The 23,316-nt window shown below is 49.2% G+C and overlaps 1 protein-coding gene across 3 annotated transcripts in view; it reads left to right on the forward strand.

The window, feature by feature from the left end:
• The window catches only part of ACACB (acetyl-CoA carboxylase beta), a 136,711-nt gene extending 116,078 nt beyond the window's left edge, over positions 1-20,633 (forward strand). For all 3 annotated transcript variants that reach the window (XM_027124486.1, XM_027124488.1, XM_027124487.1), the window contains 16 exons: positions 664-786; positions 1,102-1,371; positions 2,294-2,391; positions 3,429-3,549; positions 5,250-5,360; positions 6,226-6,369; positions 7,712-7,832; positions 9,441-9,537; positions 11,374-11,470; positions 12,826-12,961; positions 13,966-14,143; positions 15,739-15,851; positions 16,796-16,950; positions 17,659-17,829; positions 17,940-18,076; positions 18,307-20,633. In XM_027124486.1, coding sequence (XP_026980287.1) covers positions 664-786; positions 1,102-1,371; positions 2,294-2,391; positions 3,429-3,549; positions 5,250-5,360; positions 6,226-6,369; positions 7,712-7,832; positions 9,441-9,537; positions 11,374-11,470; positions 12,826-12,961; positions 13,966-14,143; positions 15,739-15,851; positions 16,796-16,950; positions 17,659-17,829; positions 17,940-18,076; positions 18,307-18,433 — 2,199 coding nt within the window. In that variant the 3' untranslated portion in view covers positions 18,434-20,633. The remainder of the gene's footprint in view (positions 1-663; positions 787-1,101; positions 1,372-2,293; positions 2,392-3,428; positions 3,550-5,249; positions 5,361-6,225; positions 6,370-7,711; positions 7,833-9,440; positions 9,538-11,373; positions 11,471-12,825; positions 12,962-13,965; positions 14,144-15,738; positions 15,852-16,795; positions 16,951-17,658; positions 17,830-17,939; positions 18,077-18,306) is intronic.
• Positions 20,634-23,316: the final 2,683 nt, after the last annotated feature.

A 23,316-nucleotide genomic window follows, 5' to 3' on the forward strand; every position in this document is an offset into this window, starting at 1 on the left:
TTTTTGGCCGCGTCGGGTCTTTGTTGCTGTGTGCGGGCTTTCTCTAGTGTGGCAAGCGGGGGCTACTTTTTGTTGTGGTGCGTGGGCTTCTCACTGCGGTGGCTTCTCTTGTTGCGGAGCCTGGGTTCTAGGCAGGCGGGCTTCAGTAGTTGTGGTGCACAGGCTCTAGAGCACAGGCTCAGTAGTTATGGCACACGGGCTTAGGTGCTCCGCGGCATGTGGGATCTTCCCGGACCAGGGCTTGAACCCGTGTCCCCTGCTTTGGCAGGCGGATTCCCAACCACTGTGCCACCAGGGAAGCCCAATGCTATGTTTTAAATGTCTGCACATATGATGAAATAAAAATGTAAAAGCATACAGAGGACTGATGGACAGTAATTCAGGATAATAGTTACCTGAGGGGAGCAGCGGGGAGGAGGGATGGGAATGGGATGGGGAGGGGTACACCAGGGACTTCAACTGCATTTTTCTTATTTCTTTAAAAAAATCTTAAGCTACTATGGAAAAATTCTGATTTGACAGAGCCATGAGATAGATGCTTGGGTATTTATTTTTCTGCATGTATGCTTTAAATAGTTCGTGATTGAAAGAGAGAGAAAGGAGTAGAAAATGTACTTCCTTACTGATGACTTCAGGTTTTTCTCTTTCCTGTCCTCTATGTAGGCTCTTTTTAAAATGTGGGGTTCCCCGGACAAGTACCCCAAAGACATCCTGACATACACCGAACTAGTGCTGGACCCGCAGGGCCAGCTGGTGGAGATGAACCGACTTCCTGGAGGAAATGAGGTAAAGAACTGAGTCGCTTTGCTGTACGGGAGAAATGAACACAACATTGTAAATCAACTATACTTCAATAAAATTTTTTAAAAAAAACCTCACAGAGCCCAGCCCCTGGCCGGAATCACCCTTTAAAACAATTTCCTCCTGGGGGACTTCCCTGGCCGTCCAGTGGTTAAGACCCTGTACTTCCACTGCAGGGGACATGGGTTCAATCCCTGGTCGGGGTACTTAGGGCCTGCATGCTGTGCAGTGCGGCCAAAAATAAATAAGTTCCTCCTGAAGAAACAAGCCCGTTTTCTTGTGCATTCGTGTCCTCGCCAGGTGGGCATGGTGGCCTTCAAAATGAGGTTTAAGACCCTTGAGTACCCAGAAGGGCGCGACGTTATCCTCATCAGCAATGACATCACCTTCCGGATAGGATCCTTTGGCCTTGGAGAAGACCTTCTGTACCTGCGGGCATCCGAGATGGCCCGGGCAGAGGGCATCCCCAAAATCTACCTCGCTGCCAACAGTGGGGCCCGTATCGGCCTTGCAGAGGAGATCAAACACATGTTCCAGGTGGCTTGGGTGGACCGGGAAGACCCCCACAAGGTACGTCATAAAGCTGGGGTGGCAGTGTGACTGCGCTAAGCTCATGTTGTATTTTCTGTGCGGGTGACAGCACCTCCAAGGGGGCGGACAAAATCTTCTTGCTCTTTGTGTAGACAGCATAGATATCCATAAAGTACATAAACAGGCAGTAAAATTTCATGGGAGGGGGTGACGATTAGGAAAAAAGGTCTAAATGGGATCCTTAGGGGGACAATAATGAAAAAAAGTTATTTTTTATGTAAACACAGAGTTTATACATACTGAGCATCTCTTGGAACACAGTGCACACCGAGGATGCAAATGTGAATGACAACGTAATCCCTGGCCTCAGGAAGTTCTTAAAAATCATCCAGGAGACCTAGAGACACCAGCTACCATAAAAGGCAAAATGAATAGAGAAACCACACATCTTGTGATGTGAAAATGCAGGGGACAGAGTCATTCTGTGCAACCGGAGCATGAGTTCTCAAGGGGGTGGTATTGCCCCCGCCATGGGGGCAAAAATGATTCTTTTCATGTAAAAAGCATACACACACACATATATGTATACATACATACACACATAAACAATATATCTACAATAAAATTTTATTGGTGGGGGGTGGGGGGGGGGTTGGCATTAAGAAAAAAAAGCTCCATAGGGGAAAGAGAATGAAAAGATGATTAAAAAGCATTAGATCAGAGAGCCCAGGAAGAAAGTGAGGTTGTATTGTAAGGACCAGTGGAAAGCACAGAGCAGACCTTCAGTTTATTACTGTTATTAACATGGTATTAACATCAGACAGGTGACTGTGTTAGTAACATGGTGTTATTAACACCCCCGCCCCCACCCACCCAAACCAGTGTTGACGTTAAAACAAAACAGTGGCTGTTGAGTGCAGGAAGCTGGACTCATAACCTTACTGAAGTATATATTTTTAAGGGAATTAAATACCTGTACCTGACTCCCCAAGACTACACCACAGTCAGCTCCCTGAACTCCGTCCATTGTAAACACGTCGAGGAAGAAGGAGAATCCAGGTAAATAACTGACCAGGCAGCGCCTTCATTTTGCCTGTGGTTAATTTCAGCTACTCCCAGGGGAATCTGCCTCTTCTCCTCTGGGCTTGTGACAGTATATCAAGCAGGTGGTAGTGTTTGTACAATGGGACCCCCGAGCTCCACTGGGGGCACTGATAGCTCAGACACCTGGGGCATCCTTTAGGGTGAGCCCATCCTTGTCATCCCCAAATGAGGCATGCCCTTCGCAAAAATACCACATCATGCAAGGAGAATTAGGTTGGATTCCCATAGTGTCCCCAGAGCCGCAGATTCACATTTTGTGACCAAATTAGCCAGACTGACTCAGCGGTGACTTGGTGAGCTGGGAAGATGCCGGGAGGGCCTGCTTCGTGAGAACGTCAAGGGCGATACCGGCTTGTGGGTTGTGGGTTTTTAAAATCAGATTCTGATTTAAATCAGAATTTCCCAGGCTGAGTTTCCTGGAATGTTAGTTGGTGATTTGGGAGGATGGGAAGGAATGAAAATTTTCCGTAGTCAAGTAAGTTTGGGAAACACTGGGTTAAATGAGATCCAACAAGCATCTTTATCGCAGGCCTTCTCAGAACATTTAATGCACTGAAATGCCGTGTGAATCCCTAATGGGTTAGGCTGTACAGTGTACTTATATGGCCATGGAATCTTGACTGAGTGATTGATTATGAACCACGTGGCTTCTCCTTGTATACTCCCATGTCTCTGTAGACCAAAGGCTATTCTAGATTGCTTCTGGAGGAATGCAGGGTGGGGTGACATTTCATTAGGACAGCCTCTGAATAGGCAAACTTTATCTTTGGTTGGAGGGGTGATGATTATCGATGCTGTACTTGCACTTCTAGAAACTTTAGGGCCAGTCATCAGGGGCCTAGACCCCCGCCTTCATCTCACCTCTGGCTGCTTTATCACCTTCCAATCCCTCACCTTGCTTAGCCTTCCTTCCTCGGGTTCTTGGGAAACGCATCAGCCTTGGATTTTTCTGGGCTAGAGCTCAGTGTTTAACTCGCATTTGGTTCTTGAAGGTATGTCATCACGGATATCATTGGGAAGGAGGATGGCCTGGGCGTAGAGAACCTGAGGGGCTCAGGCATGATTGCTGGGGAGACCTCCCTGGATTATGATGAGATTGTCACCATCAGCTTGGTGAGTCCCCTCCTATTTTCTTTTCCGTCTCAACTTTTTATTATAGAAACTTTCAAATAGTCAAGAAAGCAAAGAGAATTGCTAATGAGCCCTATGTACTCATCACCGGCTCCAACAATTATCAACGTGTAACCATTCCTATGTCCCCAGTCCCTCTGCCCCCCTGTTCTGGAATGTTCTAAAGCAAACTCCACTTATATCTTTCCATCTGTAAGTACCCCAATGTGGATCTTGACTAGATTAATTTTTTAAAAACATAACCACGGTACTGTTACACCCAACAGTATCAGTGGCAATTCTTTAATGTCATCAGAACACAGTTTGGGTTCAGTTTGAAGTGTTATCTCAAAAATATCTTGTTAAGAGTTGGTTGGTTTGAATCAGGAGCCAATCACCTCTTATTTAAAAGGTACTGAGTATTTAGAAGAACTTTTGTCCAATTTTAACTGGTACTAAATGACTCTCTTCCCGCTCCCCAGTTTGGCCTTTTCAAAAATATTTTCTGTTTCTGGTAGAGTCGTAGTAATAGTACTTTTCAATGGTAAACTGTCCCTCAAGATACGATTTTTACCTTCAGTGTTGTATCTTCAGTTTCCAAGGTGGAAGATGTTGGCCATGAGTGTCTTCCTTAGGCTTGTTTTCTAGATGTCATTTAAATATGTTTCATATATATTTCAAAATAAAAAGATTTATGCATATATTTACATATTCCAAAATATTTTTATTTTGAAGGATATAAAAAGATATGTATATCTTTATATATTCCAAAAATATATAAACATATATGTATCTTTTATTTATATATATACAGACAGGCACACCTCAGAGATGTTGCAGGTTTGGTTCCAGACTCTACCATAAAGCAAATGTTGCAATAAAGTGGATATAGCAATAAACGTCACACAGATTTTTTGGTTTCTCAGTCCATGTAAAAGTTATGTTTACACTATATTGTAGTCTATTAAGTGTGCAATAGCATTAATGTCTTTTTTAAAGGTACACACCTTAATTAAAAAATCCTTTATTGCTAGAAAATGCTAACCATCATCTGACACACGGGGTTGCCAGAAACCTTAAGTTTGTTATAAAAAAAAAAAAAAGCAATATCCGTGAAGTGCAATAAAACGAGATCTGCCTGTATGTCTTTTTATTTTTATTTTTTTTTAATTTTTTTGTGTGTGTATGTCTTTTTATTTTGAAATAGTTTAGGACACACCAGATACGAGATAGCATAGGCAGGTCCTATGTACCCATCACCCACCTTCCCCCATGACAGTATAACCATCGGGCGTGATCGACATTGATGTTGACACAATACTGTTAACTCGGTACAGACCTCGCTCGGATTTTTCCAGTTTCACACGCCCTTCTAGGCCTCCTTTGGTTGTGTGAACGGCTGCAATGTCTCAGGAGTGACCAAGCTCAGAAGAGCCACAGACATGCCTCTTGAAGCAAGAACCAGAACATTCCACTTCCGCTGTCTTTACAACACTCTTCTTTGCTAACCCCATTCTTTCTGGTTAGGAGGCCGAGGTCAGGCACCCTGAAGGAAGGCTTGTGTCACGCTGTTTGGCCTCCAATCAGGTTGCCAGTGGCCAAGCTTAGCTTCCGTTGGTGCCCAGCGGGTCCCTGGGCTGTCCCCACTGTGGGAGGCGGGGCACGTGGCCCTGGGGAATGCAGGAGGGATCCTGTCTCCACAGGTGACCTGCCGAGCCCTTGGGATCGGGGCCTACCTGGTGAGGCTGGGCCAGCGAGTGATCCAGGTGGAGAATTCCCACATCATCCTGACAGGGGCAATGGCTCTCAACAAGGTGACCTTGAAGGGGCCACTGGGGAGTGGACATGTAGGGGCGGTGTGGGGGAGGGGTCATTTTAACTTTCCCAGTGTCCCTGATGGGGGATTTTTCTCAACATGAAAACAGTTTCATGCCTACTGATGTAAGAGCTGTTTTTCCATTTTGTAGTTATATGGGCCTCTTATGAGCCAAAAAAATACGTACATATATTAGGCTCTTCTGGTGGAACTAAATCTGTATTACTGTAATTTAAATTTTTAAATATTTTTGAAATGTTAAAAATTATTAAAATGGCATTACACATTGCAGAAAATTGGAAAAAGACCCCCCAAAAAGTAATTTTGCTCCTACTATAATTTTGGTGTATTTTCCTCTCGTCTTATATCTTAACATGGTTAGACTCCTAGTGAGTGCAGTTTCATTCGACATTTTTCCCTGTATTAAAATGCTTTTCACATTGCTGTAAAGCCTCCATAACATAATATCTGCTAAAACCCCACTGAGGGTCTCAAAGTCCGGCCCCTGAACCGGCAGCATCACCTGGGATCACATAAAAATGCAAATTCTCAGGCCACACTGCAGACCTGCTGCATCAGAAATGTTAGGTAGGGTTTTGCTTTGGAGTTGACTAGAGTAATCAGCTGGATCACTGGTTCTCAAATTGTGCTACATGTTGGAATTTTCTGGAAGTTAAAAAAGAAAATACCAAAGATTCTGATGTAATAGGTCTGGGTACAGCCGGGGCATCGGGACTTTTGAAAGCTCCCAGATGATTCTAACATGCAACCAGGGTTGAGGACCACTGAGGGAGATGACTTCCGAACAGGTGGAAGGGCCCCGGGCCGGGCAGAACCTTGCTAACCCTGCCATGTCAAAGCAGGTCCTGGGCAGAGAGGTTTACACATCCAACAACCAGCTGGGCGGCGTGCAGATCATGCATTACAATGGTGTCTCCCATGTCACCGTGCCGGATGACTTCGAGGGTGTTTGTACCATCCTGGAGTGGCTGTCCTATATGCCAAAGGTGCAGTATCCCCCCCTGCAGCTAAGAGCCTGGAAGACTCTGTTGTCAAGTTCATTTGCCAGGTGGTGTGGGAAACAGGGAGCACTAAAGATGTGTCTGGGTTTAATTTTTCTTTACTCCTCCCTCCTTCCCTCTCTGATACCAAGCCCTGTACTTGCTGTTCTTTGCTTTTTTTAAAATGCCACTGTAAGGATGCTCTCTGTCAATCCTTTAGAAAGAGGTGGCAATTTCAGTGTGGGTGGACATGTGTTAAATGTGGAATGATGTATTTAATGAATTTAAAAACAAAATAGAGTTCTTACAACTCCTACACCAAGACCAAGATTTAAGAGTCATCACTAATATTTGCTGAGCACTTACTAAAGCCATTATGTGAAGCCCTTTATCTTCATGATGTTGTTAAATCCTCACAACAGCCCTATCGGAGAGCTGCTATTATTATTACCACTTTACAGATAAGGAAATTGAGATTTAAAGAAATGCAGTACCTTGTCCAAGGTAATATAGCCAGTAAGTGGGTGGAAACAAGCCTCTAAAATGCACATGCCATCCTGTATGACAGTTACTAGCAAACTAATTACCCTGAATAATACAGCTAGAATTTTACACACAAGGTGCTTTTAATTTTAATGTCAAACATCAACCACTTTAATATTTATTTTTAAATCTTTGTTTGTTAATCCCACAACTCAGAAAGTTAATTGCTAAATATCCTTTTTATACCCAGGGAAATAGTTTATACTATTTACAAAAAAAAATTTACAAAAAAATAATTTTTGTAATAATAATTACAAAATAATTTTGAAATAATTTACAAAAAAAATCACCTCTGTACTATTTCCGTGTCATTGTAAATTCTCTAAGGGAATAGTCGATGGTTGGTGCCTGAACAAACAGAATAAAAGGCTGTTCTCGAACAACAACAAAAACTAGGTGGCATTTCCTCTCATCAAAAGAGGTAACATTGGACAACAGAGAATCCTCAAGCTTTGCAGTCAGGCTCGATTTGATTCTTGGCTTCCTCCTCCATAGTAATGAGGCCTCAGGACCATCTCTTAATCTTCCTGAGCCTCGGTTTCCTCATCTGTGAAATGAGAGTAACAATAGCACCCACCCAGGGTGTTATCGTGATGGTTAAGTGACATGATGTGTCGAGCTCGGCGCTTACTAGCCCCCCCTCACCAAATGCTACTCATAAATGTGATGATGAGCTATTTGGGGTTGAGCTTCTGTCACGTAAGCAGGCATCACCACCAGAGGAGGAGAGGAGGGCAAAGAGCAGGCTGCAGATGTTACTGACAAGCACAGAGGACTGAGTTGGAGACCTGGCTTTCTTTTCTAGGATAATCGCAGCCCTGTCCCAATCATCACACCCACTGACCCCATTGACAGAGAGATTGAATTCCAGCCATCTCGCTCACCCTATGACCCCCGGTGGTTGCTTGCAGGAAGGCCTCACCCAAGTAAGTTCTAAAGGGCTTTGCCTGAGACCTGGGTCTTGGGGCTTCTTTTCTGCACCTGGGATAAAGGAACGTATCGATAGAAGCACTGTTACTTGGTCAGATATCCCAGAGGGATACACCAGAGATCGAATGCAAAGGGGGTGGAGGAATGGAGATTTTTCTCTAAGCTTTTCCTGAGCTATTGACCAAGAAGGGGTGGAAACAGCCTCCGGTTTCTGGAGCTGATGGATGGAGGTGAAGGGTAGCAGAGGTCATGGCCTCCCTCCCCAAATTTCCCCAAATGTGGTAACATAGGTGAAAACTCTGGTGCTGTGACATCAGGGTTTCAAAGAGAAGAATGCTTCTCTCTCGCCCTCTCTCTCTCTTTCTTTCTTTTTCTATTTGGCTAAACCTAATAAGGTAATTCTCCATGAGTTTACTCAGGACCAGCAACTTAGCCTCTTCTGTCCCCACGTTTGCAGATTCACGTGGCTAGATGTGCACACACATGTTCAAACACCCCCGTGTGCACCCACATGCTTTCACACACACAATTCTTTCTCTCTCTCTCTCTCTCTCTCTCTCTCTCTCTCTCTCTCTGAAAGGGACAGGTAGGCCTCCTGGAAGGATTTGATTACATTCGGAGCAACCAGAACAGGAAAGCTGAGCTGCCCCTGTTACCACAATCCCGAGTCTAGAATTTCACACGCTGTCCCCTTTAGAACTTGGCCTCCCCATCCAGCTGTGTGGGGCAGGGGACGTGCTGCCAGGAGCGTGCCAGGCCTTGCCAGCAGAAGAAGCCCCAGGCCCTGCTTCTCCCTCTGCCATTTCTCTTGGGCTCTCTCGCCTGCGAGCACTGGCTTTATCTTGATTTAAAAAACGCCTGATACATTACTGACAGTTTTCTCCGGCTAGTCAGGCCAGCCCCCAGGCAGACACTGAGGCTGGGCTGCTTTGTTCCCAGAAGCCCAACCTCCCGCTCCTGCAACTTGAGATCTCTCGTGCTACCTGGCACCCCGTGTCCAAACTGCAGTCATTTACACTGTGGTGTGGATTCCTGGCCCCACGTCCTCTCCAGGGATGGCTGCAGTTGACATCATCATATTCATTCTCTCTCTCTCTCTCTCCCTCCCTCTCTCTCTCTCTCTCTCTCTCTCTCTCTCTCTCTCTCTCTGTCTCTCTCTCAAATTGAACACTTTCTTCCCAGTTAAAGGGTTTTGAAGCTGCAGCCACCATGTCAGGGATGAGTTTTTGGGGGCAGGTGGTCCCTTCTTGAAATCCTACCTTCCGAAAGCATCCATCAGCTCTCTTTGCCTCTTGGGAAGAAAAGGCAGAGACGGTGATTAGGGTCTCCTTGTCTTTGGCCTTGACAGGAGTTGATGTATATAGTTGGATGTTCTATAGGGACTGAATTCCTGACTTGCTGTATTTTTTGCAGCCCTGGTTTTGTGTGTTGGGGGGCGGGGGAAGGGTCGGTATCTGTGTAGTTTTCCAGGAAAAAAGGTATTTGGGCTGTCAAGGTCAGGCTGTCCTTAGAGAGACGGGAGAGCAGTCAGCTCCTCCAGGCGGATGCTGGGGGGCCCTTATCAACCCAGCCCCTGGCCTGGACTTCTGCCCTTCTGCCCACAGCCCTGAAGGGATCCTGGCAGAGTGGATTCTTCGACCAGGGCAGTTTCAAGGAAATCATGGTGCCCTGGGCCCAGACCGTGGTCACGGGACGAGCAAGGTAACCCTAAGGATGGGGCAGGCAGCACACACCTGGCCTCCCCAGGTATTGGGACTCCCAGGTACAAAGCCAGGGATTCTTTCCTCCTAGGTGGCCCCTAGGGACCCTTTTTTCCTGGCCCCAGGATTTTCTGAAAGAAAAGCCAGTGGGGGGCAGGGGGGTGGTTTTCTGGGTGATGAACTTCTTCATAAAGTCTGGGTTTGTCTGTGGCTTTAGGCATCTCAGCCAACCTCTTGCTGGGGGCCAGCACCCTTGTCCCTCGTGTCTGCCCCTGGGGCAGGGCTCCCTAGCCAGGGGGGCCATGGACCCCTTTGGGAATCAGAAGGTGGTACTCCCCCCGGAAACTGCGCAGACAGTCAGAACTGTGAATTCCCATTTCAGGAGGGCCACAGGCAGGAACCCCTGTTGTAGACCATAGCTGGCAGAAGGCTTAAATGCTCGAATGCTTTGAAAGCGGAGCCTCTCATTCCTCAGTGGCGTAGCCCTTATCTTTTTGGATCGCTCCAGCTGCCCAAAAGTTCCTCTTTATATGGAGCCCAAAGCAGCATCCTCATAATTTACCACTCAGATTCCTGACACGATGTAGTTGCTTCCAGTCCAGGTTTGGAGTTGGACCTGAGCTCTGTCATTCACCCTCTCTGGGCCTTTACATCCTCATCTGTAAAATGGGGGTAATAATTCGACACCTCCCCCACCCCAAAGGATTGTTGTGATGATTAGAAGAGATAACATACGTTAGGCACTTAAAATAGAAAAAAGGAGTTCCCTGGCGGTCCAGTGGTTAAGACTCCACGCTTCCACTGCAGGGGGCACAGGTTTGCTCCTTGGTCAGGGAACTAAGATCCCGCATGCCACACAACGCGGCCAAAAAATTTAAAAATAATAAATAAATAAAAAGCTTTTAAAAAATCATAACCACTCCACAGTGGTAGCAGCTCCCATCACTGTCATTATTGTTGTTATTATTTACCTCCCTGCAGTTACTATGAAAATACTAACCCTAGTATTGGAACTTAGCTGCTTCTCCATAAGTGTTTTTTTTTTTTAATATGTTTTTTAAACATGAGATGAAATCTACTCCTCCCTCCATAAGGAAGCTCTTTATCTGAAGACTGCTCTCCCCAAACCTGCCTCATACAACTGTCGAGAGTGTAAATGAGAGTAATTAAGTGCTGCATGTGGCTGGGGGCAGCCAGTGGTAAGCGGTGATAGATGCCGATGCCACGGACTCCCCATGACTGAAGCTCCTTCAGGCTCAGCATCCCTCAGCCCTTTTCCAGATGTGACGTGGTGTCTGGACCCACGCTGTCCACCGTGGTAGCTGCTGGCCACACGTGACAGTTCAAATTCAGTTGAGTTACAGTGAAAGAGCATGACACATATTCAGTTCCTCCGCTGTCCCTGCCGCATTCCAAATGCTCCGTGGTCACGTGCAGCTCGCGGCTGCCACACTGGTCAGGCAGATGGAGAACGTGGCCATCATCAAGGAAAGTTCTAGTGGACAGTGTTGCCCCTGTCCCTGCACTGGCCTGACCCTCCCCCCAAACATGACCGCTGTTGCCCCAACAAGGTCACCCAGAGGACCTTGCCAGCCTGCTAGTTTGTGAGGCTTTTCACTGCTTTGGGGCTGCTGCTTTGCCTTCCGGTAGAATAACCTGCCAGATTGAAAACAGCACTGTCTTCTGTATGCCCTCATCCCGGCCACCCAGGACCCAGCCCCTATGCCCGTAGACTATCACGTGTAGAATACCAGCTCGGGCTGGCTGGACCCACCGGTCCCCGAATCTGCCTGGGTTGCTGCCCAGCGCTCCAGTTCCCTTGTGCTCCACCTTGCAGGCTGGGGGGGATCCCCGTCGGAGTGATCGCTGCAGAGACACGGACAGTGGAGTTGGCTGTGCCCGCGGACCCTGCCAACCTGGATTCCGAGGCCAAGGTTAGGGGCCAGGGAGCTGGGGCTGCTATTTTCATGTTGTTTTGGTTTTTTTTAATTGAAGTGTAGTGTACTTACATTATCATATTCATTTCAGGTGTACAGCACAGTGATTCAGCATTTTTATAGATTATGCTCCATTAAAAGTTATTACAAGATAATGGCTATAGTTCCCTGTGCTATACAATAGATCCTTGTTGCTTATCTATTTTATACATTGAAGTTTGTATCTCTTAATCCCATACCCCTAATATGCCCCTCCCACCTTCCCTTTCACCTTCGGTAACCACTAGTTTGTTTTCTACCTGTGAGCCTGTTTCTGTTTTGCATATATGTTCATCTGTATTATTTTTTAGATTCTACATATAAGTGATATCATCCTGTGTTTGTCTTTCTCTCTCTGACTTATTTCACTAAGTATAATATTCTCTAGGTCCATCCACATTGCTGCAAATGTCAGAATTTCATTCTTTTTAATGGTTGAATAGTATTCCATTGTATAAATATACCACATCTTCTTTATCCATTCATCTGTTGGTGGGCACTTGGGTTCCTTCCATGTCTTGGCTATTGTAAATAGTGCTGCTATGAACACTGGGGTGCGTCTATCTTTTCAAATTAGTGTTTTTGTTTTCTTTGGATATATACCCAGGAGTAGAAGTGCCGGATTGTATGCTAGTTCTATTTTTAGCTTTTTGAGAAACGTCCTTACTGTTTTCCAGAGTAGCTGCACCAATTAACATTCCCACCAGCATCGTACGACGGTTCCCTTTCGTCCACATCCTCACCAACATTTGTTGTTGTAGACTTTTTGATGATAGCCATTCTGACAGGTGTGAGGTGACGTCTCGCGGTAGTTTTGCTGGGGCTGCTGTGTTGGCTGGCTCAGCTGACAAGAGTGGGTCCTAGGTGGTCACATGTCTGTCTTTCCCGCTCAGAGACTCAGGGGAGCCCTTGGCCCTGGGGGGGCTTCAGCACACTCTATGGGGTGCATAATGCTCTGCACTGTCTTCCTCAGAGGATGACGGGTCCCTAGGACTCCCTCCCACCTCCAGCCCCCATCGCTGTTGCTGTTTCTAGGGTGGGCCACACCGCATACTGGGAGGAGTTCAGAAGTCAGAGGGCAGGTCCTCGGACCCCACTCAGTGGCCTCTTCTAGCTTGTGCCTGTCAGTGGGCAACGGGAACCTCCCTGGGCTGCAGCGTGAGGGTCACATGTCTGAGGGTTACAGACGAGCTGTTGGCTAGGTGCCAACTCAGATCAGACTGCCTGTCCTCCGGGGTGAAGTGTGTGGCCGTCCCGTGTTCCGGGGCTGCCCTTGCACAGCGGAATCGGACCCAGGCCACTCTGTGTTGCAGATAATCCAGCAGGCCGGCCAGGTGTGGTTCCCAGACTCGGCCTACAAGACGGCGCAGGCCATCCAGGATTTCAACCGGGAGAAGTTGCCCCTCATGATCTTTGCCAACTGGAGGGGCTTCTCCGGTGGCATGAAAGGTAAAGTGGCCTTCCTTGTGGGTGCCCTGAAGCCTCGGGGTCGGCACTCAGGACAGCCCCCTCGGGGTCCCACCATCACTTTAGCTCAGCTCCCCCAACCCTGAGCCATTCAGGTAACGCTGCCCGTTTTACAGTTGAGGAACTGAGGGTGCCTGGTGTGACTTGCTAGAGGTCACGGTCACACCAGGAGTGGCAGGGGAGGCAGGGGCGGCCCCGGGAAGCTGCCCGGTGACCTGGGCTGTCACCTCCCCGCTTGGTAAGATGGGGAGAAGGCGCCTGCCCTCCTCAGGGGGCTGCCGTGAGCATCAGTGACCTGACAGTCAGGCAAGTGCTTCTGAAGCCACCAAGCGCATTTCAAGATACAGTGACCATCAGTGGGATGTTGAGGAAAGAGCCGGACGGGGGCCGGCAGACCTGGTCTGAATCCTTGCTGGGTGGGTGACTGCTCCGAGCCGCAGTTTCCTTCCTCTATGAGGGGAGTAAGAATAGGACCAACTCAAGGGCCAAGGTGAGGCCTCGCTGAGCCCATCACTGGCACGTGGTGTTTACTCTCAGTGTGATTATGGTGGATTTTGTTATGGTGTTGTTGTTACCATGTAGGGTGCCTGGTACTGGATGGACGCCTCTTGGTAGAAAATAAGGACCATCTACCTGTGGACAGGAGGGAAGGGCCTGTGTTATTGTTGGGGAGGGTTCTGTTCTGGGAATAGTGGGACAGGCCAGGTGCATCTCGGAATCAGAGCTGGAAGGAATCTTAGAAATCGTTCTGTGCCTCCTTTTCCAGGTGCGGACACTGAGGCCCAGGAAGGGAGGGGGACCCGTCCAAGGTCCCGTGAGCACTTAGGGAGCAATCTGTGCCTGGGCCGGTTCCTGCCTCTCGGCCCAGTGAGAGTCTTTCCGTAGCGCTGTACAGCCTCCCAGCTGACCACGCTCTCCCAGAACCCCCAGGACAGCGAAGACCGGGGCCTGCAGTCACCTCACCGGGCGGCTGCCTTGCCTTTCAGACATGTACGACCAGGTGCTGAAGTTTGGAGCCTACATTGTGGATGGCCTCCGGAAGTACAAACAGCCTGTCCTGATCTACATCCCGCCCTGCGCGGAGCTCCGGGGAGGCTCCTGGGCGGTCATGGACACCTCCATCAACCCACTGTGCATAGAAATATACGCGGACAGAGAGAGCAGGTGGATGCACCACCCCCAACCCACCTTAGCCTTTTCTTGTTCTCACTCCCAGTCCTTAGGCCCCATCACCTTTGAGCCACTGGTTTGAGGATCACAGGGGTGTTCTGAGTTTCTGAAGGGACAGAGAGCCTCCAGTTTTACCAATCTGAAACTAGCATCCAGTGTGCGACTGGATGGTCTCAGTAGAATTAGTGGCTGGAGCCCAGAAGTGGTGGAGGAATTGTCTCTTCTTTCATCACTTATACTCACCTGCTTCCCAAGGAAGTTTGCAATCAAATTAAGAAAGACCCAAAGCATCTGAGCTTCCTGGCAGCCAGGATGAAAAGGGAAATATGACCAGTCATCTAGTTCTTACTAGACTCTGAGTCTCTCCCAAAGCTCTTCTGTAGAGCTCTTTTTTCAGTTTTATATAACCCAGGGCCCAGTACAGTGCCTGACTCCTAGTGGGTGCTTGGGAAATACTGGCCAAACAAATGACTGAATGAATACTTGCATGACAGGATACCAGTTCTTCAGGGGAGAGAAACCTTCTTGGCACTTTTTTTTTTTTTGAATCAGGAATTCATCCCAGGAACTCTTACAGAAAGGATAATTACAATAATACTTGCAACTCAGTGTTTGAGTGCCTTCAAAATGAAGACTATGCCAAATGCTGTGTAGACTCTAAAAGCTTCAAGAGTAGTTCTGCCCAAAATATAGATAGGCACCTTCTTCCTGTGTCTATTCCCTTATTCATTCCTTAATCCAATGAATATTTATTAGGTACCTCCTATGTCTCAGGTGGTGGGTTAGGCATTGTGATATGGTGCAAATGAGCCAAACCTGCCCTGCCTTCAGTGGCCCTAGACCTTCATGGAAGGCTGCTGAGATCACCCTCCCGGCAGACTCAGGACGAGAACAGCCTTGAATGGGGCCATCATTAACTTTTCACTCTGGCCACCAGGAAGCTCAGAGCTACATATAGTATTGCTCAGGGTTTCCAAGCTATCAAAAGAAAAGGGGGCAGGGGGAGCCTGAGGGGTGAGTGAGAGAGTTGGGAATGAGAGGGTCACTCATACCTTGGATCCCTCCGTGTGCCTTTGTGTGCTTTAAAGAGATCAGAAACAGTACCCTGGCCCTAGGAGAGCAGAGATTAGGAAGGCCACAAAGGACTGTGGCTGAAGAGCTCGAGGCTTATGTTGTTCTGGAGAAAGTCATAGGCTCTTGGAGCTGAAAGGGCCTTCCAGAGTTCAGAATAGTCCATTCCATTTTTTACTTTTTGGCCTCACCATGAGGCATGTGAGATCTTAGTTCCCCGACCAGGAATCAAACCCGCACCCCCTGCAGTGGAAGCACGGAGTGTGAACCGCTGGACGGCCAGGGAAGTCCCAGAACACTTTATTTTAAAAGCTGGTTTAGTTCTTCATTCTATGGATGTAGAAGCAGATGACCAGAGAGGGGAAGTGACTTGCCCAGGGTCACACAGTGAGTCAATGAAAGAGCAGAGGACTGACACCAGATTTCCTGGCTGTCTTGCCTCCCCCTGCTGTGTCCTCTGGCTGTCGCTTGCTGGGGGACATCTCACACACCACCCCCCCTGCTGCTGTTTTTTTCAGAGCGAGTGTTCTGGAGCCAGAGGGAACAGTGGAGATTAAGTACCGGAAGAAAGATCTGGTAAAGACCATGAGAAGAATCGACCCAATTTACCAGAAGCTTGTGGAACAGCTAGGTGAGTGGGTCTGAAATGAATCCCTTCTCAGAGGTCAACAGAGGCTCAGCCCTCTCATTGCTGGAGGTTTCTGGTATGTTAAAAATAGTGAAGACATACCAAAACACAGCAGCAAAAATTATGAGATATTTTAAATGTTCACATACAGTGTATCAACTCCTTTAACATTAAAAAATATACACTATGCCTTAGTGAATGTATTTCTCGGCACACACAAGATATAATAATTGAAGTATTTCGAGCCAATAAGAAACATTAGAATTTTGGTAGCAAAATTACCCTTTAGAATTTTTCCATCAGACATATTTTTGTTTGAGTGACAGCTTTGTTTCACTTGTAACTTTAGGTGTAATTCTCTTTAAAAGTCCATGTTAGGTGTCAGTGTCTTTATAACTGATAACTGATCTGTGTCATCATAAATTCACAGGATTTATGATGATGGTGATGACGGGTGTATAATTTCTTTGATTTGGTATCAGGGTAATGCTGATATCACAGGGCGAGTTGAGAAGTGTTTCCTCCTATTTTCTGAGTTTGAATTGGCACTATGTCTTTAAATCTTTGATAGCAGGTTTCTAACTACAAATTCAACTCCTTTATTATATATAGGAATGTTCAGTTTAATCTGTTTCCTCTTAGGTGAGCTTTCATAGTTTGTATATTTCAAGGAATTGGTCTGTTTCATCTAAATTATCGAATTGGCATAGACTTGTTTATAATATTCCCCCTTAGATTTTACCATATATATTACAAATGGTAACTGATAGTGTCCTGTAAGCACAGCGGGCCTGATAAAAGGGGATAAATTTGAAGTTGCGTGTTGAATGCTGTCTTGCAACTCTGGGTGCATTTTTGAGGCTGCACGAGCGACTTGACTTCTGGGCATTATCAGAGTTAAAGCTGAGGCCTGTCTTGCCCACCCTGGTTCTTGCCCTTGCCTGCAGGAATGTCTGAGCTCTCCGACAAGCACCGCAAGGAGCTGGAGGGCCAGCTGAAGGCCCGGGAGGACCTGCTGCTGCCCATCTACCACCAGGTGGCGGTGCAGTTCGCCGACCTCCACGACAAGCCCAGCAGGATGTTGGAGAAGGGTACCATCTCTGTAAGAGCCTGCAGCTCTAGGGTCGGCGCGAATGGCCCATCCTAAGGTCACCTGGTTTCCAACACACAGAGGATATTTGGGCTCAGGGCTTTGGGATGAGTCAAATGCCACACGTTAGAATCACCTGGGGAGCTTTAAAACAAAAAAATCCTAGTGCCTAGGTGGCTTTCCAGACCAATTAAATCAGAATATGGGTGGTGGGAGTGGGGAGAAGCCAGACATCAGTATTTTTTTTTTTTCAGATCCCCAAGAGATTCCAATAAGTAGCCAAGTTTGGGAACCACCAGTCTAACCTCTGTGTGTGTTTAGAACTGCAGGTCCAGATTTGGGAACCATTGTTCCCACCCTGCATTCACCCACCACTGACCATCACAACCCCGCCCTATTGCCCTGTCCCCACGAGGACATCCCCAGTCCTGCTCCCCCTGCATCCCGTGCTCCTTCCTACCTCGCCTAAGCCCTCCGTACCTCTGGTGAGCCCGTGTTCTGTGTCTGGAGGTGGACGTGGGCGCCAGGTTTGTTCTCCAGGAGAGGCAGCCTAGAGACCTGGCAGTGTCCTGCCTCTGCCGCCTCTCCAAGCCTCAGTTTCCCAGCCTGTAAAATGGGAATGGTCCCAGAGCCTTCCCCAGCACAGGGCCGGGCCCCGGCAACCTCCCGAGTCCCCCGCCCCACCGTTTCTGGGGGCTCAGGCCCGGGGCTTGTCCACAGGACATCCTGGATTGGAAGACCGCCCGCACCTTCCTGTACTGGCGTCTGCGTCGCCTGCTGCTGGAGGACCAGGTCAAGCAGGAGGTCCTGCAGGCCTGCAGCGACCTCAGCCACGTGCACGTCCAGTCCATGCTGCGCCGCTGGTTCATGGAGATGGAGGGGGCCGTCAAGGTCCTGGGGCAGAGATGGGTGGGCTGGCAGGCGGGGGCCAAGGGGGGCCCGAGGGGGAGCCCCGCCCGGCAGGGTGTCCCTCCCTGACGCAGTCTCTGTTCGCTCCCCAGGCCTACCTGTGGGACAACAACCAGACGGCAGTGCAGTGGCTGGAGCAGCACTGGCAGGCGGGAGAGGGGCTGCGCTCCACCATCCGCGAGAACATAGAGTACTTGAAGCGAGACTCTGTCCTCAAGACCATCCGAGGGTGAGTGCCCGCCCCGCCTGCCCACCCACCTCTTGGACTTGTCAGCGAGCGCAAAAGCCAGGACTCGTGTGACAGTGACCACAGCAGGAAGAGTGTTGGGAGCTCTGGGTGGTTGGCTGCCCCCCGCCCCAGGAATGGGAAGGGGCCCTGCACAGGGATCTGGGGCTGCCGTAGGGCCCACTGAACTCAGGGGCAGGAATGACCTCACCCTTCTTTCCCCTCCCATGCAGCCTGGTTCAAGAAAACCCCGAGGTGGCCGTGGACTCCGTGGTGTACATATGTCAGCACGTCAGCCCGGCCGAGCGGGCCCAGATCATTCACCTCCTGTCCACCATGGACAGCCCGGCCTCCACCTGACCCCGGTCCTGCTGGCCACTTGCAGGTCCACGGGCAAGAGAAACCGCACGGATCTGCTGACTGCAGGCCCTCGCCTGCACCTTGGGAATTCGCTTTTTAAAACTGCTGCAAGGCTGCTGACCCCCAAGTCGCTCCTGTTTCAATAAAAGGCTCAGAAGTGGCCCCTTCCAAGCAGAAATCACCTCCTCTCCATTGTTGGCAAGTCTGTGTTTTGTCTCTTAAGACATTTTGCTGCGTCACTGAATTGAATTGAACCCAGACACCCCAGTTTCCAGCCACTTTCCGGTGCCTGCTTTGTGGGATCCAGGTGTTCTTTTTAGGCTCATTTTATATCAGAGCATAGAATCTTATTATTTTTACTCTGAGACCAGCTCATGATGTAATCATCTTATAGCAGCATAACAAAGCAAGAAAAATAGAGACAAGACAAGAGAAAACCTATTTTTGTAATGGTGCTTATTCGGATCCTGTTGCGTCACCCAGGAAAGGGTATGAATGATTTTTTATTAAGAGCGTAAAATGGTATTTTGCTCCCCACGTGGCCCCTAGTAGTGAGTCACTAGCAGCGTCCCATTACCAGGCTTAGTTCTCTCATTAGCAGAGAATTGCATAGCCGTAGGTTCAAGGGCATTGGGAGACTTCTTTTATGTGATTCACAGCCCTCTGCCTGCCCCTTCCCTCCGAGGAGGAGAGGACGAACCCTCCCATGTCCTGGAGGGTGCATGAAGAGGCAGGCATCCTCCAGCCCAGGTTGGGAGGACAAAGAAGAGAAGGAAAGCCTTCTCCAAACTCGCAGCCCATCTTGCTCACAGGTGTCACCACTGTGCTTGCTATCACCTGCCTTGCAGGGCCCTTCGGGTCACCTTCACTGTTTCGCCTCTTGCCTCAATGTCCGTCGGTGGGATCTGGCCCTGATGGACAGAGCTGTTGGTTCCCGAGGACTGGAGCACGAGGACCACACTGATTCGCTCAGGGAGGGTTTCGCGCTGCATCCGCCAGTACCTGAAGGCCGCACAGCATCAGGACCTGCGACCCTTCTGGCCCCGTCCATCTGTCCCTGGGTGCCAGTGATGGGAGGGAGTTGGCCACCCTCCACTGCTGTGATGGGCAGTTTGAGGACACCAAACATTACACCTGTCCAACCTGGAGGCCAGCGAGGTTGCCCGGGGAAGCCCCTACAAGCTGGGATGCTGGAGGATGTTTGAGGCCGTCGGCCAATGACAGCTCTGGCCGATGAAGGTGGTGTGGGTGCAGTGAGGGGTGGGAGAAAGATAAATTAGCCGTTGTCGCATCCTGAGACTGGAGGGGGCAGGGAAGAGTCCATGCTGCTTTGGGAACTGAATGCTTTCTGTTGGGGGGAGGCCCTGCTGGTTTGGGAGGGATGATAAGTCGATGACTAGCTGCTACCCAGGAACAGTGGGCGGAGGAACCTGCCGGGAAATGTGTGGAATGAATAATTTTTTGAAGGAAGTACTTTGACCTTGGCTTATTTGGACCAGAGAAAGCAGGCCGCCTCACTGGGGAATCACTGCCCATTCTCCGACAACCACTGAGATCTTGTGCAAGCCCCTATCTCAGGAGGACAAAGCTCTGATTTGACTTCCCCTCCCGAAGGCCACCGGGGGAGCGGGGGACCACTTCATGCTTGCAGCTCAATTTCAAACATGGACGCAAGCTGCTGTCTGCCGGCAGCTGAACAGACTTTCCCTGATGAGGTCGACTTTTCTTCCCTCGAGAGACTTAGCACAGGCGCCTCCAGGGAAGGGAGAAAGGATCAGACCCCTGAGTGTGCACAGAGGCCTGGGTGGGCAGCCCGGGTCTAAACTGAATGCTCAGGGTGACGGCAACTGGCTACCTCCAGTGCCCTGGCCTCGTCCCGTGCAATCCCATGAGCTTTTGAGGTGGATGCTACAATTCTGTCTACTTTCTGTCTCTCTGAACTTAGCTATTCTAGGTGCCTCATAGAAGTAGAATCATACAGTATTTGTCTTTTTGTGACTGGCTTATTTCATTTCGTATAATGTACTCAAGGTTCATTTATGCTGTAGCAGGTGTCAGGATTGCCTTCCTTTTTGAGGTTGAACAATTCCATCATTATATAGATCACATTTTGTTTATCCATCATCCGTCGATGGACACTTGGGCTGCTGTGAATAGTGCTGCTATGAACATGAATGGCAAATATCTGTTCGAGTCTCTACTTTCACTTCTTTTCTTTTGGGTATATTCCCAGAGGGGAATTGCTGGGTCACGTGGCAAATCTGTATTTAAGTGTTTGAGGAACAGTCGCCGGTTTCCGTGGGGCTACACCATTTTACATTCCCACCGTCACTGCACGAGGGTTCTGATGTGTTCGCATCCTCATTAACCCATGTTGTTTTCTGTTTGTTGTTTTTTTATGGTAGCCATCCTGTTGGGTGGAGCCTAGAAGCCATTTTAACTCAAAAGACATTGAACCTTTTTCCTTGCATCCCTCAGACATCTTGGGCGGGATGTACAGACCCCACCAGCGAGCCTGTAAATTCCCAATTCCTCTGCCTCCGCTTCCGCTGCCCACTCAGTTGCTCCTCCCCCGGTTGCCCTGCCTCCCTTCCTTCCGCCAATGAAGTTTCCCGTGTTTCAGCTGCCTATTTAGTCTTTGCCCTGCTACCCCTGCACTCGGGGGACTGTGACTCTGGAGATGGAAGGTTCAGCATCTGTACCCAGAGGAACGGCATCGGTACAACCAGCATCCTCCAGAGGCACCACCTCATCTCCTACTTCTGACCTTTTATCCTTCCTCTAACCTCCACCAGCTGCCTTTCAGGAGCAAACACTACACCAGGCAGTACGGTGCCGTGGAAGGGGCCAGGAGATCTACAGACCCAGGGTTAAATCCCAGCAGCGTAACCTCAGAGTTTTGGCTCCTTTTTATTTTATTTATTTATTTATTTATTTATGTATTTTGCGGTACGCGGGCCTCTCACTGTTGTGGCCTCTCCCGCCGCGGAGCACAGGCTCCGGACACGCAGGCTCAGCGGCCATGGCTCACGGGCCCAGCAGCTCCGCGGCATGTGGGATCTTCCCGGACCGGGGCACGAACCCGTGTCCCCTGCATCGGCAGGCGGACTCTGAACCACTGCGTTGGCTCCTTTTTAAACCAGCAAGTAGACAGTGTCCACTGAGCCCTCTGAGACAGACGACTGACCGTGGGGAAGCAGAGTGTCATCGGAATCCCATCTCTACCCCTTGCTAATCACAGGTAAGCTACTCGGCCTCTCTGAGCCTCCGTTTCCTCTTCTGTAAAATGGGGGTGTGTTTGTTTTCTACGGCTGCTGTAACAATTAGCACAAACTCGGTGGCTTAAAAACAACACAAGTTTATTCTCTTACAGTTCTGGAGGTCAGGAGTCCGAAATAGGTCTCGCTGGGCTAAAATCAGGGTGCTGGCAAGGCTGCAGTCCTTCTAGAAGCTCTAAGGGAGAATCTGTTTTCTTGGCTTTTGAAGCTTCTAGAGGCCTCGTTCCATCTTCAGAGCTTGACATTGACTTCCCTCTTCTACTTTGAGCCTGTGATTACATTGGGCCCACCTGGATAATCCAGGCTGTTCTCCCAGCTTAAGGGCAGCTGATGAGCAACATTGATTCCATCTGCTACCCTAATTCCCCTTGCCACGTAGCATACAGTCACAGGTGCTGGCGATTAGTATGTGGCTGCCTTTGGGGGCCATTATTTTGCCCACCACAGGGGGTGGCGGCTTTACACCATGGGGAGTAGGAGGGAAAAATAAGATACACTGTGTCATAGTGCACATTGTAGCATGGAGTAAGCCCCCTCTGCTCCTAAGCCAGTGTTATTTGTCTTTTTGTTGTTAGACTGTGGGTGATTTCTCGTGGAGGGGGAAGAAAAGCTGCACAATCATGATCTGAGACTCAGTTTTCTCATCTGGGAAATGGGACCATCCCACTGGCTGGGTGTCTGGTTGTGCTGTTTCAGGGAGATGCTGCGGGAGCAGTGTTTAACTCCACGATGCACACGGCGGGCCCTCAAAGGGTGGCAATGAGTATGTTTCTCCCATTAGTTGGCCAACTGCAGAGAAACCCTCAATTAAGCCTCATTCCTCCGTCTCTCCTCTATGCTTTCTTCTGGCGTCAGTGTGGTCCCTGCACAGGTGGGGTTCTGGCTGTGACTGGGGCTCTTGCCCAGAGCCCGTGACCCTGTGGCCTTGGCATTTTTGCCCTGACTCTGTACATACCTGGCCCCATTTGCCTGTGGTAAGGAATGGATGCGACTCAAGAAAGGGCTCCCCAGCCCTCTCCACGTGGTGATCCAGCCACTCAGCCGCCATCCTCCCAGCTTAGCACCCCAGGAGGAGGGCACCCCTGTGTCTCAGAGCTTCTACAGAGCCCCCAGGTGATGCTTATTGGCTGTGACCAGTATGGCCTGAGTCACTTGCCCCCCAGTCAGTCACCGGAGATGCCCGGGGGTTGTGATGCTCTTATTGGTCAGGCCTCAGTCAACAGGGCCACCCTGGAGCCAAGCTGAGGAAGAGGGGTGCTGGGGAGAGAAAGGCATCCCAGGGCTGCTTCAGGCACCCCCTCCCTGCGGCCTGCCTGTTCTCCACTGAGGTGGGGCCCCCTTCAGCACTTCCCGATACCACCCACAGCCCCATCATCCCCTACCTCCCCTACTTGCTAATTGTTGCATGTGTGTGAATCTGGTCTCCCCAGTGAGGCTGCAAGCCCCTTCCTGGGTGGGCTTAAGAGTTCAACCAACTCCTAATTAATATGCCCTTTTGCTGTTACCTTGGGTGGCAAGTCACCTCCATTAGTCCTCTGAGCCTCAGTTTCTCCGTCTGCAAAATGGGTGTAATAACTAGTAAGACACGCCTCTTAGGGTTGTAGC

The sequence above is a fragment of the Aethalodelphis obliquidens genome, unplaced genomic scaffold (genome assembly GCF_003676395.1).
Source record: "Aethalodelphis obliquidens isolate GAN/ISIS:26980383/991018 unplaced genomic scaffold, ASM367639v1 scaffold28, whole genome shotgun sequence".
Taxonomy (NCBI): Eukaryota; Metazoa; Chordata; class Mammalia; order Artiodactyla; family Delphinidae; genus Aethalodelphis; species Aethalodelphis obliquidens.